General features: G+C 39.8%; 1 protein-coding gene across 4 annotated transcripts in view; it reads right to left on the reverse strand.

Annotated features, from left to right (window-relative positions):
* Positions 1-17,706, reverse strand: part of TRIO (trio Rho guanine nucleotide exchange factor) — a 254,789-nt gene that overhangs the window by 117,279 nt on the left and 119,804 nt on the right. For all 4 annotated transcript variants that reach the window (XM_074874187.1, XM_074874178.1, XM_074874207.1 and 1 more), the window contains 4 exons: positions 8,621-8,790; positions 7,517-7,691; positions 924-1,119; positions 139-305 (listed from right to left, as the gene is read on the reverse strand). In XM_074874187.1, the coding sequence (XP_074730288.1) occupies positions 139-305; positions 924-1,119; positions 7,517-7,691; positions 8,621-8,790 (708 nt within the window). The remainder of the gene's footprint in view (positions 1-138; positions 306-923; positions 1,120-7,516; positions 7,692-8,620; positions 8,791-17,706) is intronic.

Consider the following 17,706-nt stretch of genomic DNA (forward strand, 5'->3'; position numbering starts at 1 on the left):
ATGCAAACTGAAAAACGCACTTCATGTTATCAGAGGCTGAAGTTTCTTCGGTGCCCAATTCAAAGTCCCTCCCCGCTGCCAAGGTGAGTTGATGCCCCGCCGGGGGGCGGGGTCCCGCGGGGCCCCTCCCTCTCGTACCTGCTTGACCTCGGCCTGCAGGTGGCGCAGCTGCACGCACTGCTCCAGGTGCTTCCGGTGCTGCTCGGCCGCCAGGTCCAGCTCCTGCTGCTTCTCGTGCAGGAACTCCAGCAGGTCCTGCACACGAGTGGCCATGTCCACGTCTCTGTCGCAAAGCAGCTCCACACCTGTAATCAGCCAGTCCTTTGTCAGTGCCTTGCGAGTCTTCCTGAGGCAAACAGCCCGTTTGCACTGTTTTACACTTACTTTTCCACTTCCTTCACGAAGTTCAACTTCATCCTCGGAGCATTTGCTTAAATGAGCGTAGGTTTTTGCACTCTTTAAAAATGCAATATGAACTTGTGGTTTTTTTAAAGAAACCTGAGATTTACCCTAGATGACTGTATACAGTTAAAAACATCAAGTAAAGGGGCGTAAGAAACAAAAAAGGAAGACTTATTACTTGAAAGTTGGAAAGTTTTGCCTTGACTGCATTGCTCAAATTAGCTATAAAATTAACTCCCTGCTATTTACTCTGATTTTACTAACACCCTGAGGGAAATCCCTTTCTTTAAAACCTAAACATCCTCAGGTGTTGCCAAGTCTTAAGATAAAAATTACATGCCACACTAACAGCATATTCTCATGAACACTATCAAATATTTTGAGTATAAAGGAAAAAAAATAAATCCATGTCTCCAGTTTACAGTTAACCAGCAGCTCCTATTTTCACACATCCCATGGAGAGACCACTGGGTAATTCTTATAAAGCCACTGCCCCGAACAGCACAAAGGAGCCATCTTACCAGATGCCTGCACTTCATTGACATACTGCAGCAGATCCTGCCCTTGGTGGATGACATCAAAGGTCAAGTTATTCATGGTCAGGGCTTTGTCTGCATGATGCTGGAGCCTCTGTTCTGCTATTGTAAGATCTTCAGTGTCAAAATCATTCATCTGCTGAGAGAGCTCATCATTCCAAGACTCGAGGTCTGAAATTATCTGGGAGAAAAAGAGGGAAGACATTACACAACATATGTTTCTTTCCCATGTTGCACTTACAATGGAGCTCAGGAACTTGAGTTTTTCATTGTTGACTGATTTCACTGATCAGGTTCGACATGGTTCAGACACAGGCTGTCTTAGCATGGATTTTAAATTTCAGCAAACAATCCAGAAGAATCTCTTTGAGAACCACTACAGCTACCCTTCAACCAGTGCTTGCAATACTATGGGTAGCCTTGCCTTGTTTAAGGTACTCCTTTATCAACACATCACTTGCAGAACAGATGAAGTTAATATGTTTTTATCTCCACTTTTAAAGGAAAACGTTGATCTAAAACATCCCCTCAGTTCTCCAGACTGCACCAAGTAATAATTCACACATCAAGAGCCACCTTAGCTTTCGGTTATGCCAGTCTTGAGCCCTTTTACAAAAAAGCCAGCTCTACCCTTCTGTGAGCAGGAAGCATCAGGCTCTGTGAGCACCTTTGGCTTCTGTCAGACAACTGAAAAGCACTTCTTGTCACAAAAGGCAGGGTACTTACTTAGCAAATGGAACAAAACCAGAAAGTATTAATTTATTACAGTATTAGTGTAATGTCAGAGATAAATTTGCTTGCTGAAATCATTCAGCTACACTTCAGTTTACACCTTAATTCTGGATTTTACTCTCAGTCATAGGATGTCCAGAGAAGGGTAGCCAAAGGTGGTGTTGTTTGGTTTTTTTTAACACATGTATCAACAATAAGTCCTCCTTGTCTGTCCACACAAGCGCATTTTTCAAGTGCTATTGCAAAACCTGTCTGAAATGTAAACTATTCCTTTTAATTAGGATACAAAACTGTTTAAGTCTAACAGATAATGCTTACGATCCTCATTGATCAAAGTGGGTTGAGTTTTCATGGCACAGGTTTGATCCATCCATCACTTCAAACAAGTCTGACACACTTATCCCTTAAGCCTGTAATCAAATCTTTTTCCAGAATTTTCAGCAGTTTTGCCACAAACTACTGCAGTACATTGGGAAAGCAAAATTACAGATATCAAGAACCAAGTATGGCTTAGCTCCAGAGTTCTACAATTTCAGGAGTAAGACAAACTGATGTGAATGGTTCTAGATGACAGGAAAATACCTATTTATGCAGCAAGACAGCAAAAAAAGGATTTGACTAAATGGGCTTTAGCAACAAAGTAGCTGACTGCATAAATATTTAACCAAAGTCATTTGTTGTCAGCAAAAGGAATATGCCACTACACTTTCCAAGTTGGTTACTCAGAGCTGTGAAGTTACTGAGACTGTTAAACTACAAGAGAAATCCCAAGAAAACAAGCTTTCTAGAAAAAACAGAATTGAGGAGAAAGCAAAGTTAAATCATATGTATAAAATTTCTGCAGTCAGCTGCAATCTTTCTTGATTAGCACCATAAAAAAAATGGTTATGTCAAGCAATTATTATTAAAATTGTGGCATCAGAGAGTCACTTCCTGTTTTAAAGGTGTTGGGCAAGAATTTTACTTGATTCACTAAGTATTCAAGTTTTGCACCGTGCCATGATGGGAGATACTGAGCAATTCGTGTAGCTATTTGCAATCCTTAATCCCAATCAGCTAGCTCTATCAAAGTGAAAACAGTCAGAAACTCATGTTTCAGGGATAACACTGAAAAACAGAAAAGCTGATGGGCAAGGGATGCAGAAAGATATACAGGATAAGGTTTTTAGACACTTCTTGAAACTTCTTTCATCTCTTCCATGTGCTCTAAACATCACACACACAATCTATTTATGCATTATGAGTAGCTTCCCCTCCCACAAAATCCTCCACAATTTCGCTGTATTTCCCTTTTACTTGGCCTCTACTCAACACATCTCATCACCTCTTTCTGCTCTTCATTTCCTTTTAACTGATCTGAAATATTTCAGAAACTTCAAGTCTTCCTGACAGTCCAATTTGAGAAACTGCTTACTTCCAGCTACCCTCCCTGTCTGTTCTCACACACCTCAGACCTGCTCTTCTTCCAGCTCGTCTTCAAAACTCTGTGTTCATTCATTACTAGAAGGAGTGGAGGTCATCTAACATTTGTTTCTTCAAACCATCCACTGCACTACAGAAGTTATCACAAATCAGATCTACAATCTTATTTTCATCCAGTTCAGTTAACATTCATCAGTTATAAATAATTGTAGTTAGACTTGGTCAAACTGAGAAATCTGAGCATTAAAGAAAGTTGTGAAACTCTGCCATCAAAACATCATATTTCATCGTCTTTCTAAATGCCATTAAAAAGTGGATTAAGATTTAACGTGGCACGTTTATGCCACTGTTTTAAAAGCAAAGCCAGTCCATCTCCCTTCAGAACAGATGACAAAACCTTGCCTCTCTTACTAGCAAACTGAGTGGAAATAAAGACAATAAGCTCACAATAGGACATTCCTGTGGCTAAGTCTCAGTATTTTTATAATAATGGTTTAAGTAGATTGTAGTCATGATGTCCTCAGACTATCCTGAGATTCACTGTACGTGATATAAATAACAGGTAGTTTTAAGAGGTCAACACTGTGTGTCACCTCAGCCAAGAGGTTTCAGTGACACTGTCTCCAGAAAACAACAATGAACAACAGTAAGAATTATAAATTCTTCCCACGTTATTTCATGCAACGCCAAGGTTAAGATCACGGCCCACACATTGTTTAAAGCAGTCTGAAACACTGTACATGAGCAAGACATGCCTTGTCCCCATCAAAAGACCAGAGAGCTCATGATTCAAATAAATAATGCCAGCATGTCCTACATTCATTCAAAAGATAAGAAGTCAGTGAACATCACAACCGAGGTTCCTAACAAGGGCAGTAACCCTTACATTTTTTCAGCAGTAATTAGGTGGCACAAGGTGATCTATTTCACCATTGCACCCACGTGCAAATCTGAAATGCATTAAAGGCAGAGTTAAAACAAAAATAATGTGCATTAAGCCCTCTCTGCCCACACTCTTCAGTGCTTCCCCTGAAGTTCAGCTTTACAAGCAACACTTTTAGAGCAAGCAGACTCCTATTCTGTTTGTAAAGTTTTGGCAAGAGAGTTAGCATTAAACAAATAGAACAAAGACAAATAACTAATAGACATCTACAGTAACTGAATCACAAATTAATACAGGTCTCAGGAAATGGACAACCCAACATAAACACAGGGTAACTACTTACCATAGCATGTGTTCAAGAAGTCCCTAGTGCAGAGCCTGAGCTGCCTGACATTCCTAGGTTTTAACAAATGTAAAGGTAACAGTGACAGGAAACAAGGCAGGGTATAACAGAAGGGATGCTGACTCTTTCACATTCAGTGGGAAAGAAATAAAGAACCACAGGTCTCTTTCTCAGAAGGGTCTAACTAGTGTTCCTTGTACCAACTGAGTGCTAATCAGGACCTGGAAAATATGTGCTGGGGAGAAAGAAAAAGGGAAAATGGGAAAGTGAGAAGAGTTAGGTCTCTGTGATCCAGCACTCTGCATCCTTGCCTTTTCAGTTGTATGACTTAACAGGCATCTTGTAAGTCTGGTCCAAAAATAGAGTTGAGATAAAGCTGTGAGTTGAAAAGTGTGTGGTATGCTTTGTGTGGAGCCCTGACATAGGCCTCAAGGCATTTAAGTTACAGACAAGCAAAAATACACAGACAAAGATGGGATACGCACATTTTAGACTTCATATATTGCCACCAGTGTTACCTTCCCATGGTAGGTAACGTCTTTCTTATGCTACTAATCACCCTAGCAAGGGACTCTTTGCATACATTATTTTGCTCCTTCTTGCCTTTAGTTAATACAGGCGATCACACCAGAGTCCTCACACCAATGGCACTTAAAAGCCTACTGAGGATAGAGAAGGTCAAGTGTATACGCCAAGAGCAAGAGGCAAGACAGAGACAGTGCTGCAGTTACAGCAATTTCAGAAGAGTGGGAGAATCTGAAAAGTTGTAGGATAAAAAGGCAGCAACTGAAAGAAACAGAGTATTTTATCAGTGAATAATAACCCTGCAAGAAAATTTCACCACTGTGCCCAGAAGCACAACTGCACAGTATGATCCTGCAGCGCTAGGGGAACCCTTTATCCCATTTTAGCTTGTGTTATTTTGCAAGCAGTAAGACAAGCTAGCAACATTACTCGCCTTCCAGAAAAACTGTCCTCACAGGATGCTGCCCTGAATGAACTGCTCCTACGGCCAAGTCTTAATTGACTGGACCAGTCACACGAAATCCTCAACAAAGGATGAGGTCAAAACAAGGTCTGCAAGTTCCTGGCTGGCATCTGGCTCCTCCTCACTATCATGTTACTTCAGCTGAGCTTCTGCTTTCAAACAACTGACCTGGTATTAGTCCCTGCATTTTCTTCCTGGAAGTTTCCCAAGAGACGTCTGCCTTCAGGGAGAGGGAAAAGAGAAGTGTGCTTTGCTGAGGAAGCAGAGAGAGGACACGGTACAGCGACAGCAAAGAAATCAACATTTTGCTGAAGACGCTCTGCAGCCAGGATCATTCTGTTCCCTGGAGGGCTCCTTGGCAATCTTAAACAAGCATGATTTTTGTTTCCAAGCCATATAAATGAAATACACCAAAACTCTTTCAATAAGGTAGTTGGTACTTTGCTTTATGTTGTATGTACCAAAATGTAAAGCATGTCAAATGTCAGCTTTATAAAAAGCAAGACCTGTCAAGTTAAGGTTTGCAGCTTTCCAGGGGAAAATCCTATAGGTATCGCCAAACAACATGCACAGAAGTACCGCTATCTATACAGATGCCGTCCTGCACTGAAGGACTAGAAAGGGTCCTGCAACAGCCTTCTGCTATTGTGGAATCCTGGTTTATGTAACCTACAGCAGAGAGTAATCACCTTATTCATGAACTTCACTCAAATCTTCAACCTGATCCTATTAATCTTCTTGGTGTGCCTTGCCACCCACAGCTTCCACTTCCTTAATAGAAGTGTTTTGAGAACATCACACAGACATTGAGCACTGCAGATCACTTCTGCTATCACAGAGAAAGTAAAATTGCTGACAATCCTATAGAAGGGGACACCTTTTATGTTCCTCCACATATACCAGGCATCAAACTAATTATTACAATTACAATTCTGCCAAAACTTTTCCCTTGCACACACAAGACAGCTAGTCTCACACAATCAAAGCAGCAAACTCCCTGTAGACTAGTGTGAATTGCAAAACAGAGAACCTTCTTAGTCTTCCTTTACACCAGAGTCGTTAGTGCTGTGGAACGCAAACTCTCACTTCCTCTATGGGCATGGATCAGGGAACTGTGTCTGCCTATTCCTGCACTGCACCTAACTAGGCTTGCTTAACTAAACCAGACTTCAGCAATGATACCTAATTCTGATTTTAAGAAAAAAAGAAAACAAAACCAAACAACAAAAAAACTGAGAAGCTATTACTTTTGTCAACTGCCTCCCTGCCCTTACACCATTCATACCCCACCAACAGTTACAGCTTTTACTACATACAAGCAAAGGGGATAAAATTATCACTGTGACTCCTGGTTTCCAGAGTTCTGAGATAAGCCATTATATACTCAAACAGGATCATCTACCAATGGAAAACCCTGAACTGAGGCACCAAATCAGTTTCAGTCACTGTGGACAGCACTAGCGATTTTACACAAGTCATATGAACTTAGCTGAAGCTTTATAATGCAATTCTATTAACGTAAGCTCCATGTAGTGTTTCATGTCTGTTTGTATACATGTCCCTGCACACAAACACAAACTTTCCAATTGATAAGCTGTAAACCTCCTCCAAAATTTGGACAGTCTCAAAACTTCTTGAAGTTTTGCAGTGGTGTGGCACTACAATTACTTTTGCATTATTTTCAGAGGTGGAAAAGAAACTTTTTTTAAAAAAAGACAGACAGACAGCCCATAAAACACCCCCAAAGATTAAAACAGAGTTCCAAACACCACTTGTAGTTGCCAACTGAAAAAAGACTGCTGATTTGGAAAAGAACGAGAAGAGGGGTGTTACTGCAAAGGAACAGTTTAGAGGGTTTGTACTAAACCATCCTGCAAGTTTTACTCAGATTAACTGTAAGCATACTAGTTATATCAAGGTAGCTTGATATTAAAACCAAACTTACCAGAGAAAGCAACTGGTACATTATGATTTTACAAGACACTTGCTTAAAGATGCACTTGGAGCCAATCAGAGCTTGAGTTAATATCAAAAAGCTCAGCTCTGCCTCTCCTGTCACTTTCATGTACAAGCCTTAAAGCCAAAAAGTTCAGGTAAGAACCAAGTTTATCAGTCATTTGAGCCACATGCCAATGCAACTACACAACAATCTCAGCATACGCGTTCCTACATGAGAGAAGTGCAGTGCAACTCCAAGAGCAGACACTCACATCTATTGCATCTCTTTCAAATATGCGGAGCTGCAGAAACAGCTCAAGCTTGATCTTGCGTTCTTGAAAAAGCTCCTCCATCTGAGACTGGGCCTCATCCAGCTGCTGCAGGACTGTCTCTATGTGGTTGATCGAGCTGTTATGGGGGGTCTTGTTACTAGAAATGGCAGAATCCCTATTCAAAGCGGGGGGGGGGGGGCGGGGGGGGGGGGGGGGGGGGAAGAAAAAAAATAGTATTATTGAAAAATACCCATACAATTTGGATGCTATACATGACTACAAAAATATAAGACTGTTTCAGATAAGGTCAGTGCAAGCCATATTACATGAAAGCTAAGTCTGTACATCTTTGTTAATAAAAGTCCGTATTATGTTTTAGTACTTGGAAAAGCATTAGGAAATTAGATTACTTTCATTTTTTAACTAATTCAACATTTAAGGATATTCTGTTTACAAGAAGAATAAAATTTAAAACCAGAGACAAACCCTTTTATTGTGAAAAGGACGTGGCATATGATAACTATTTACTTCACTGAACCTTCTTGGCAATGAAAAAAATCAAGATTAGATAATAAAAAAAAATTACTTAATCTTTTACTTTAGTATAAAACCTGCAAATTCAGATATGATAATAACAGCTCCTGCAGCAAAGCAGACATGTACCAGTGCAGCAGTGGCCCAAATTTATTTAGATCGTTACTGGATGAAATGGACTGCAAATTGATGGTCTTTCTACAATAAAGTTACTTAGCAGTCTGCGAAATCATTTCAAATGTCTCTTTATAAAAAGGCTGCTGCTCAGAACTCAAAATGCTGTGGAGCCCTGCATGTCAGACTACAAAGACATATGATTGCTCCTATCAAAAAGGTAGCTTATGTAAACAAAATCTCCTTCTTGTGGAGGTAGTATTTCTAAGCTGAGCTTCCTGTAAACAGAGGGTTAGAGTCCATCAGTACAGCGTGAAACATCATTGTAGTCCTAATATTTACAAGTTTTATTTATAGGTCATATCTTGTAGTCATCATCCGTACCCTCAAAACAGAAAGAGCCTCACAGAATATCAGACATACACCAGAAGAGACTGAAATAAAAATTTGTTTTACCTTAATTGCTGTATAAGATCTTCGCCTTCTTTTATGACATTGACTGTAACCTGCAGAGTGGTCTGTTGTTGTTGACCAAAACGTTTAATCAGGTCTTGAACAGCCTCCACAGACTCAGCATAGACATCATCAAGCAGTTCTTTCTGTAGCTCTTCAAGCCATGTCCACAGCTAAAGGAGGAGAAAAAAGAAATGTAAGACCCAGGATCAGGCAGTCACTATTCCAAATCAATCTCACCGGACAAGAGACAACAGACTGAGGTAGGGGGGAGAAACAAGATTTGTTTCTCTTCATAGAAAAATCCTACCCTCAATTTAATGAAAACAAGCCTTTGTTTCAAATAACGTTTTTGCTTCTTGGAAATACCAGGAAAGCTTTATCTGTGTTGCTAAGTCACCCTTTCTTTCCCATTTCCCTTCTACAGTACTGAGCGTATCCGATTGAGCAGCACAGAGTTCATAGCGAGAATCCCATCTGCAGCTCTGCGCGAGAGTCCCTGGGAGGGAAATGCTATGGTAACACTCCCTCAGAGAAGGGAGGAAGGAAGGAAGGAAGGAAGGGAGATGTATTGTAGCCACCATCAAATTTACTCTGCCAGGCTGACACATGCACAGACAACGTAACGCTTTTAGTGGCCTTCAAAAAAAGGAAAAAGAAAAAGGCATTTCCGAAAACAAAATGAAGAGACAAATCAGATGTGAGAAGTTATTTTTCCATCATGATCTCTACAACTATGGTGGTTACCTTCTTCATTTCAATTTCACACTATTACAACAAAAATATTCATAAGTTATGAATATTATGAAATTCACCAGTTAATGCAACATTTCCCCCCCCCTACAGAACATGTCCACGTTCAGAACTGCCCACGCATCGCAGCTTATGCAAAAATCCCTAGGTATATGCTAGCTAGGTATTGCTACTGGTCACTTGAACCCTACCGTGTTCTTTTCCACAATTTTATGAGGCAACCTGTTGTATCCGAAGCTCTGTGTGAATATTACTCATCAGCAAACTATTAGCCATCTATTGTGCAAATGATAAGAACACTGCTTGAAGAGAGGGAGCACGTTTGTCTCCTGCAACACTAACAGCACAGTAAAACAGATACTCTCCCATGAAGCATTCAAACCAGGTCCCTCCTATTTTACCATCACATCCCAAATGCTGCTATTCCAGGAACAAGGATTAGAGTTTGTTTTTGATCCTGAAAGAATAACTCTGATCTGATTGAAGGTATTAAGTTCTTTTGACTATATTTTAATCTCTCTGCCTTTTTAGAGATACAAATAGGCTTTGTTAACTTTGAACCTAATTAAAAGGTTAGCATAGTTAAAATACAGACAGTAAGCAATCAAAACTGGCTTAATTTCAAAAGACAGAGAAACAAATGTTTTCTTTATTTCTTTGCTTAACATTTTCTACAGAAATACCCATTTCATGCTGCTGTTTGTATAATATTCTGATCATAAAGGTTTCTTAACTACCAGTGGTTACATTAAAATAGAAAATTCAATGAAGGATTCTAGATCTTGATTAATTGGTTCCTCTGAAGCTTGGTTTTAAGACCAAATGCTGTTTTTTGTATCTTAAAGCCTTACATGCCTCCTGAGGTAGGTTTTGAGTTAACCAAGCTATAGGCTAAATTTTCACAATTGGAAAGAATTAGTGACACATAACCAGACTCTTTTCTACAAACCTACTAGCCACATGCCCCCCCACCCCCACCCCCCTGCCAAACCGGAACTGCCTATTCATACACACTGTTATTCCGACTACTCATATGCTTCAAAGACAATGCCTGTCACAGATTTGAATGCAACTCCATAGCTGTAAACACAAGCTCAAGCCACAGCAGTCTTTCTTATTAAAAGGAGCACAAATGAATAGAACTTACCAAGTGGGTCAAAAGCACTTGTCAGCATTCATTCCAGCATAACACAATGCAGCATCCAAATGTATTTATATTTTTGCCAAATGCATACTTAGGAATGCAAACTGCACTTCCAGACAAATGAAACTTAAGAGCAAGAAGCCTGCTGAAAACTTTACTCAGGTTTCAATGCCCAGAGGACATGTTTTTATTCCTCTCTTAGCTTATGCAGTTTATGTCTGAATCGTAATAATAGGGCACCATGTTAGAGACCTTTCAAGTGAGCTGGTGTGTACACACGAGCAGTGCAGTTTGCAACTGTGCAGATATATTCATTTGAGAGCAACACTTTGTTGTTGCCTGCAGATCTAATGTGTTTGGTGCTGGCTGGAAGACCTCTACACTTCATGCATATTATACTGTCTATAAAAGGCCCCATGTTCAGAGATGTTTGTCACTGACAAACTGGGTTTAAAACCATTTTGAGTCTCTTGGACTACATCAAGTTTGCCCCTTGGCTCTCTTACAAGCACCTGTACTGCTGCTTAAGACAGGTCTAAGAACCACTTCAATTTTTTCCAATATGTCTTTTGCAGCTAGGTTGTGTCAGACCTGTACAAGGGACACCTGACCTCTACAATTCTTGTTCTTCACATATACCTCAGTCACTTATAGAAGTGGGTGGAGAGGATCTGGCAGGAGCAATGAAACTTAAAAAGCGTTGGGCTGGTGATGTACTGTGCATGTGAATGCTTCCCTTGAAGCTCACCCTGGATGCTGGAGACCAAGACAACACAGAACAAGCAGACCTTTCCCTCTGCGTAGCCAGTTCAAAGCAACACCAGCTGCCTAGAGCAGAAAGACAGAGGCAGTAGCACAACAAAGTGTTATGCCGACTGGCTTAGTGCCTGGTCAGCATGACATGACTGTAAGCACGGTATCTTGCCCCCAAGGTACCAAAGGGCTCAAAAATACATTGCATTTGCCTAGTTCATTGGCTGAATTGCCCACTGCTTGGGAAGGAAAAGCATTTTATGAATGTGCTGAAAGAGAAGGAGAGTAATTAGTATGCATTACTTGCCTAGCTGTGATTCATATGCTGTTGAAAGTAGAACAATTTAAGCCATTTCTGAAGTGACTAAACAGCTCTGTGACACTTCCATAGCAAAAGTGATTCTAATACATTACCAAATAAGCTTTTTACACTTTTCCACCAATTCAGTTTCTGACAAACAGCTTCCCCTCAAAATAATCTTGATGTTTATACACAAATGTTAGAATAAAGCCACCACAGATGAACAAAACTGTCAGGTTATTAAAGCTGGATAGAAATTCATGACATTTAGTGAGAGGAGCTTAATTCATAATGGTGGCAATAGCCAGCTGGCTTGTATACAGCTTTAAAACCAGAACAAGCACTGGATATACTGGAAATTACGTAAATTACCTTGGTTTTGGATACAAAACTAAGGATGAAGACAGTACAAGTTTGCACAGCAAAGACAAAAGAAAGCAAACAGTTTACAGCAGGGGGTGAACAGAGACTGGAGCTTACCGATACACATTCAGCAGTGCAGAACTACAGATTTTTATAGTGCAATGATTTCCTGAGGTAACACATTATTTCATAAAAGAGAGGTTGGCAACAAAAATCCAGAGGGAAAAAAAACCAGAAACAAACTACTAACTTTCTTTTGGTGTGAACTTCTGTGTAACTTCCAGGCATGGTTTTTCCTAGTCTCTGTAAAAGATGCAGCATGAAGATCCCTAAACAAACCACTGAGTCCTGTGACCTCTATAAGAACATTACCCAGCAGCAAGGCAGTTCTAATGTACAGTGAGAAAACCATATAAATAACTCAATCCAGTCACAGAAGGAGGCTCTTCTGCTCTTTTCATCTGCTCTTCACATCTTATCAGAATTGAAATTGGAGAGGGAAATCAAATTCTTAATCCTTGACAGGCAAATGTTTCACCCACCAGAGTTTTTTTCTGCATCTAAATATAGCACAGACTAAGAAACATCTGCTTGAATGAGCCTGCATCCTGTGCTACCTCTTTCCTAAGTTCTTGGGAGCATGCCATTAGTCACTGAGATGGTATTATTTTAATTGTCTGCAACATCCTGGAAGTTTCAGTGTTTCCATCATGGGCCTCTACCCATTTAAGTCCCATCCCTGCAATCTCCTAAAAGTCTGCAGCTAAAGATGACCTTACTGTATTTTGCTGAATATAATCAGAGAACAATTATTTTTGAGTAAATACCTTCCCAATTGCACAGAGTTATTTTATTAGGGTAAAATATCCATCACACTCTTTCACAATTTATTTTTTGTTTTTACAATAATGGCTTTTGGATATGCAGTCAATCATTTCAGCAGACTATGACACAGTTTCTGCATGCAAAAACTTCCAATTCCTCTTTCTGCCCCTATCCCCCAGTACAGTGTTGCAGTATGTGTATTACCACACACACAGTTGTTGAAGGAGCTATTATTTGTACAGGGCCAAATGTTGCAATAGTATTCCCTAACAAGTATATGCGGGCTTAGAAAGGGGGAGATGCACGTGTGTCTGCCTGCAAGCTTTGGCTTTCAGGACACACAGTGGACAAAAACTGCATCTTTTTAAAAACAAAAACTGTAAGATGTTAAACCCCCGGAGTTTGTCTTCCAGGGTCTTTCAGTGACATTTAAGATAGCAAATGTATGCATATTTTTTGAAAATTAAATATAATTATCTTAAAAAGTGTCAAATATCCCTATCTATTCTACCATTATAATGGAATCAATTTCCTATTCAGGATAAATTCATCCTTGAAGAAAAATCAAGTTTCTCACATCTTCCTAAAATTACATCAACGACTACTACCCTGTTAGCATTTGTCCCATTTCTTACCTAAACAAGAAAAAAATGTCTATACCATAACTTTGCATAGTTTGAAGGCCTATTTCTGCCTCACTTCTCTCAAGCACTTTGTGCTATTTCAATACTGCCTGGATTTAAATCTGATCCCTTTTTTTCAAGAAAAGTAGCTAGCAGTATTGAAAAACTCGAGAGAGAAAATCTATGCTGGGTAACTCAATTCCAGTCCTACCATACCAGTAAACCACAACACACTTTATGTGCTGCCACTGAATGTGTTTCTCTTATTTCAGATTTACAAACTGTCCTCCTCAACTCTCAGATTCAAAATGACTGGCATATCAAAGTACTGACCAGAGACTGCACGTCATATACCTTGCCAGACTTGTCACCTTGAGCATTGCTGTGCTATAATGACACAATATTACAGATGCACATAAGTCCAAGGGATTTCACACTTAGATGGGGGCATCCAAAAGCTGTTCTGTGGCCTGGAAAGGGCACGCAGAGGAGAGCGTAGTCTTATTATGACATCCAAACTTAACCTGTAGACCACCAGCACAGAAAACTCAAATACTCAGGAGTGACAGGCAACCAGAAGAGCAGGTCTGTCACCTGGGGGTCCACCCTGGGATGAAATGAATGAAAGGCTGCACAGATGGACACCCTTCAATAACAGATAATGCAAAAGAAGGCATGTTTCTGCCAGTGAGTTGTAAGACAAAGCAAGACCATTGTCAACAAGCTTTTTTGAATCAAATACACATGCCTCATAGCTAGATGTGAATGAATCAGCGGCTTTATGGCCAGAGCAAGGCCTCCTCAACCTTACCATGCACTGGCATCCTCAAAACAATGCCACCACCTTCCTTCAACAGCTCGCACAGACTACTGTTTCATTACTTTCGTTCAGGAACAGTGAGGTTTTGTATCTAAAATCTTAGCCAATTCCACTTCCCTTTTCTTTGTTTCAACTTCAGTCTATTCTGGTGCAAAGTTGAGTAAGATGAAAAAAAGAAAAAGGACATCTTCTAGTAACACCATTAAGCATATTGTGTATACATAAAAAGCACTCTGAGCTCGTTTATGATCAACTTGTCAGAATACACAGAAAAGGTTACATGCAAAAAGTCAATAGGCTCTTAAGAGATCATTCGCTTCCACGTACAGTCAGCCTGATCTGTATTCCCACACTTGACTCCAGTTAGGAAAATATCTGTTACTCTCCTTTGGCACTACTACAAACACCTGGCTTGGCCAGGATTTCAGTCTTCCCACTCATAGATGCTGAGGGAGCCATTTTGGAGAGAGTGTGTATACATGTGTGTCTATGTGTATGGAAGAATATGAATTCACACCAAAATCCTGTTCATCTCTACTTGGTGACAGATTTCACAGCAAAGACTATCATGACTCTTGCTCTTATGTTTTGTACACAACCTTTATGATAACCATTTATTTAGGAAATGTATCTTTTACTCCTCATATTATTAAATGTCAAAAGGCACAAAAGCCATGAGGGATTCACTGTCTTGCAATGATCAACCGTTTCAGATGTTCAGTGTCATTCAGTGGCTCAGGCTGGGAACCTGCCAGGACACAGTACTTTCAATGCAAAGATTCTGGTAGGGATAATTATGGTACCAAACACTTTTAAAGCTCGCCAGTGCATGGCTTAACTTCAGTACATCACTTACTGAAAAATTTGGCTTATAGATTGAAATTTCTCACTGTTTGCATAGAAGCTGAAAAATCAACATTCACAACCTTAAAAACGTAAAGCTAGTAATAACATAAGAGCATGGAATCACAATTTATATATAACAAGCACTGATTTTCTTGGATCACCATTAAGCAAAATAAGTAATGGCAATACCATTACAGAACACGGTTTTTCTGGCTTCCCTGAATACATCCTTTTTTCCTCCAATGAGAAATGTGGTATACCGAGGTTAGTCTATGAGGAGCCTGAGAACTGACATATTGTTTTCTGATGTTTGTAAGCCACAGGGACCTCTACCAGCTTGTAATCACCTGGCTACAGAACTTCTGTAAATGTTAGAGACAGCCAGCATTTCCAACATGCATCTTAACAGGCCACTGCACACATACTACACAGCTGCTTTGTGCACAGGTATAGGAAAAGTCTGTTACTTCCAGGACGTGTCAAGCCAATCTATTGCTTTTGTGGCAAGCACGTAGCTTCTGAAAGCAGAAACTGCTGACTTACTAAGAGTGAACATAGTAACATTACTGCTCAGACACTGCAGGGGTGATGCTTCCCGGGGAAGTTGGGAAAAGTTGCAGGCAAATTCTGGGTCAAGTATAAAGGTTATGTAAAGCTACAGGGGGGGAGTAGTACTGGAATGCTCTCACCCAGATGAAGAGCATTTATTCAACATGCAGTATTTCTGGGGAAAAGAATAAAACACACCAAAACATCCTACTTCAAAAAAATCAAGGGATTGGATGGATATCAGAGATGTTTCAAAGCCTCAAAGCTTTCCTCAGCTCTGTGGCTCCCTCCAAACTGTCACACACAAACAGGGTTTTTATTCTTCATGCTTATTTTTTAGACCAGGAAAACACAAAAAAAGATACAAGAAACAAAATTCACCCTGAATACTTGAAGGGCAAAATGTATTGGTGGTATTTTGTTTTGATTTGTTTAGTTTTTTTTGTTGTTTGGTTGGGGTTTTGTTTTACAACTGAAGCATCTCTTTCCGGTTCAACAACTAGCATATTATCCTACTACTTGAACTCCTCTTCACTAGCTAAGCATGCACATTAATTTCTTCACACTATCATACAGCAGAAAGGTTATGTGCTTACAGGTATGCACTAATTTATTCAGCAACTTCCCACATCCTGCAGGAGAAATGCAATTCTCCTGCCAACAAAGCATGGATGACTTTCAGGTTTAGGGCATTTTTATCTTCCATCTGCTTTGTGATGCCTTCTCAGCACTCCGCATGCATGTTTGATAACAAACAACATGCTCTTGAAAACAGATCAGAATACAGAAAGCACAAGACAGCTTTGAGCTTGCCATTTCTTTGCACCTTAACCAAAGGACTAGTCTACTAAATATGAACCACCTGCCTCACTGCCTCATCTGTATTTTAATGTAGAATGCAAATACATAAAAAGATAGTCTTGCTTACATAAATAAGTACTCTTTTTAATTTTCCTTGCTTTATTAGGTGTAAAGGTCAGCCACATGACAAAAACAAAAAAAAAAAAAAAAAAAATCAACACATGTACATCAGCCACAGGATCTTTCCCCTGAAGTCCAGGCTGCAAAGAGGCTGCCATAATAACAGCTGTGTGCACTTACAGGGTCACAATAATATCCATTTTCCCAAAGAAATAAATCAAGATACAGAATATCTTTTTTTTCAATAAAACATTATTATGTAGGGGAGCAGTGGCAACATTCCAGCACATCTGGATCAGCCTCCCAGAATTACTCAACAGTGACTCACTGATCAGTCTGGCTTTTTTCTTTTTGTTTTTTGTTGGTTTGGGTTTTTTTGGTTGTTTTGGTTTTTTTTTTAAAGCCCTTTCCTTGCAAATCCTTTTACAGTCTCCGTCTTTCATCACTACAACCAACTGTATCCATTTAAATACCATTCCAGATGCTCTTCTTGATGCTAAGAAAAACAGGTAATGAAGAAATCTATACAAATAGTGAACACGTTTCAGCAACTGACTGCTCCTGTGCTTCCCAACAGGTAATGGAACAGCACTATGTGCTTGAAAAAACTGAAACAAAATAAATTGCCCCAAAGAATAGCTTCAATACAGCATTTATGTTTTGTTTAAACAAGTAGAGTACTGGGAGAATAACATCAAGGAAGCATCTAACAGAAAACTGATGGGGGAGCTATGTACTCATGTCTAGAGCGAAAAAGTAATTCACTCCTGACCTCCGTCAAAGACCAACTGCCTTGTGTGCTTCTTTCAAGTGCAAAGCAGATGTTTCACATACAAAAAACTCTCACCCTTATCCTCTACAAGGTTTTGCTGAAGAAGCCACTTTGAATACTGTGTTTCCCCACTGAACAGACATTTCTCGATGTACACAGTGAAGGGAAGGAAGACATAGTCTCACATGCTCTCATCCAGAAGCCTTTTATATTTTCACATAGTTTGAGCAGTGAGATTTAACATGAGCTCTAAACAGAAAACAAGTTATCTACAGTTGTCAAAATTTGCCACTATCTTTAACCAAACCCCCTTATTGAAGTCCTTATTCTTGCTCTAGTCTATTCCAACCTCTCCCATGAGCTTATAAATTTGTATGATCTGTGTTCTGAATCAGAGCAGAAAACTGATCTGGCTGAAA

The sequence above is a fragment of the Strix uralensis genome, chromosome 1 (assembly GCF_047716275.1).
Source record: "Strix uralensis isolate ZFMK-TIS-50842 chromosome 1, bStrUra1, whole genome shotgun sequence".
Lineage (NCBI taxonomy): Eukaryota > Metazoa > Chordata > Aves > Strigiformes > Strigidae > Strix > Strix uralensis.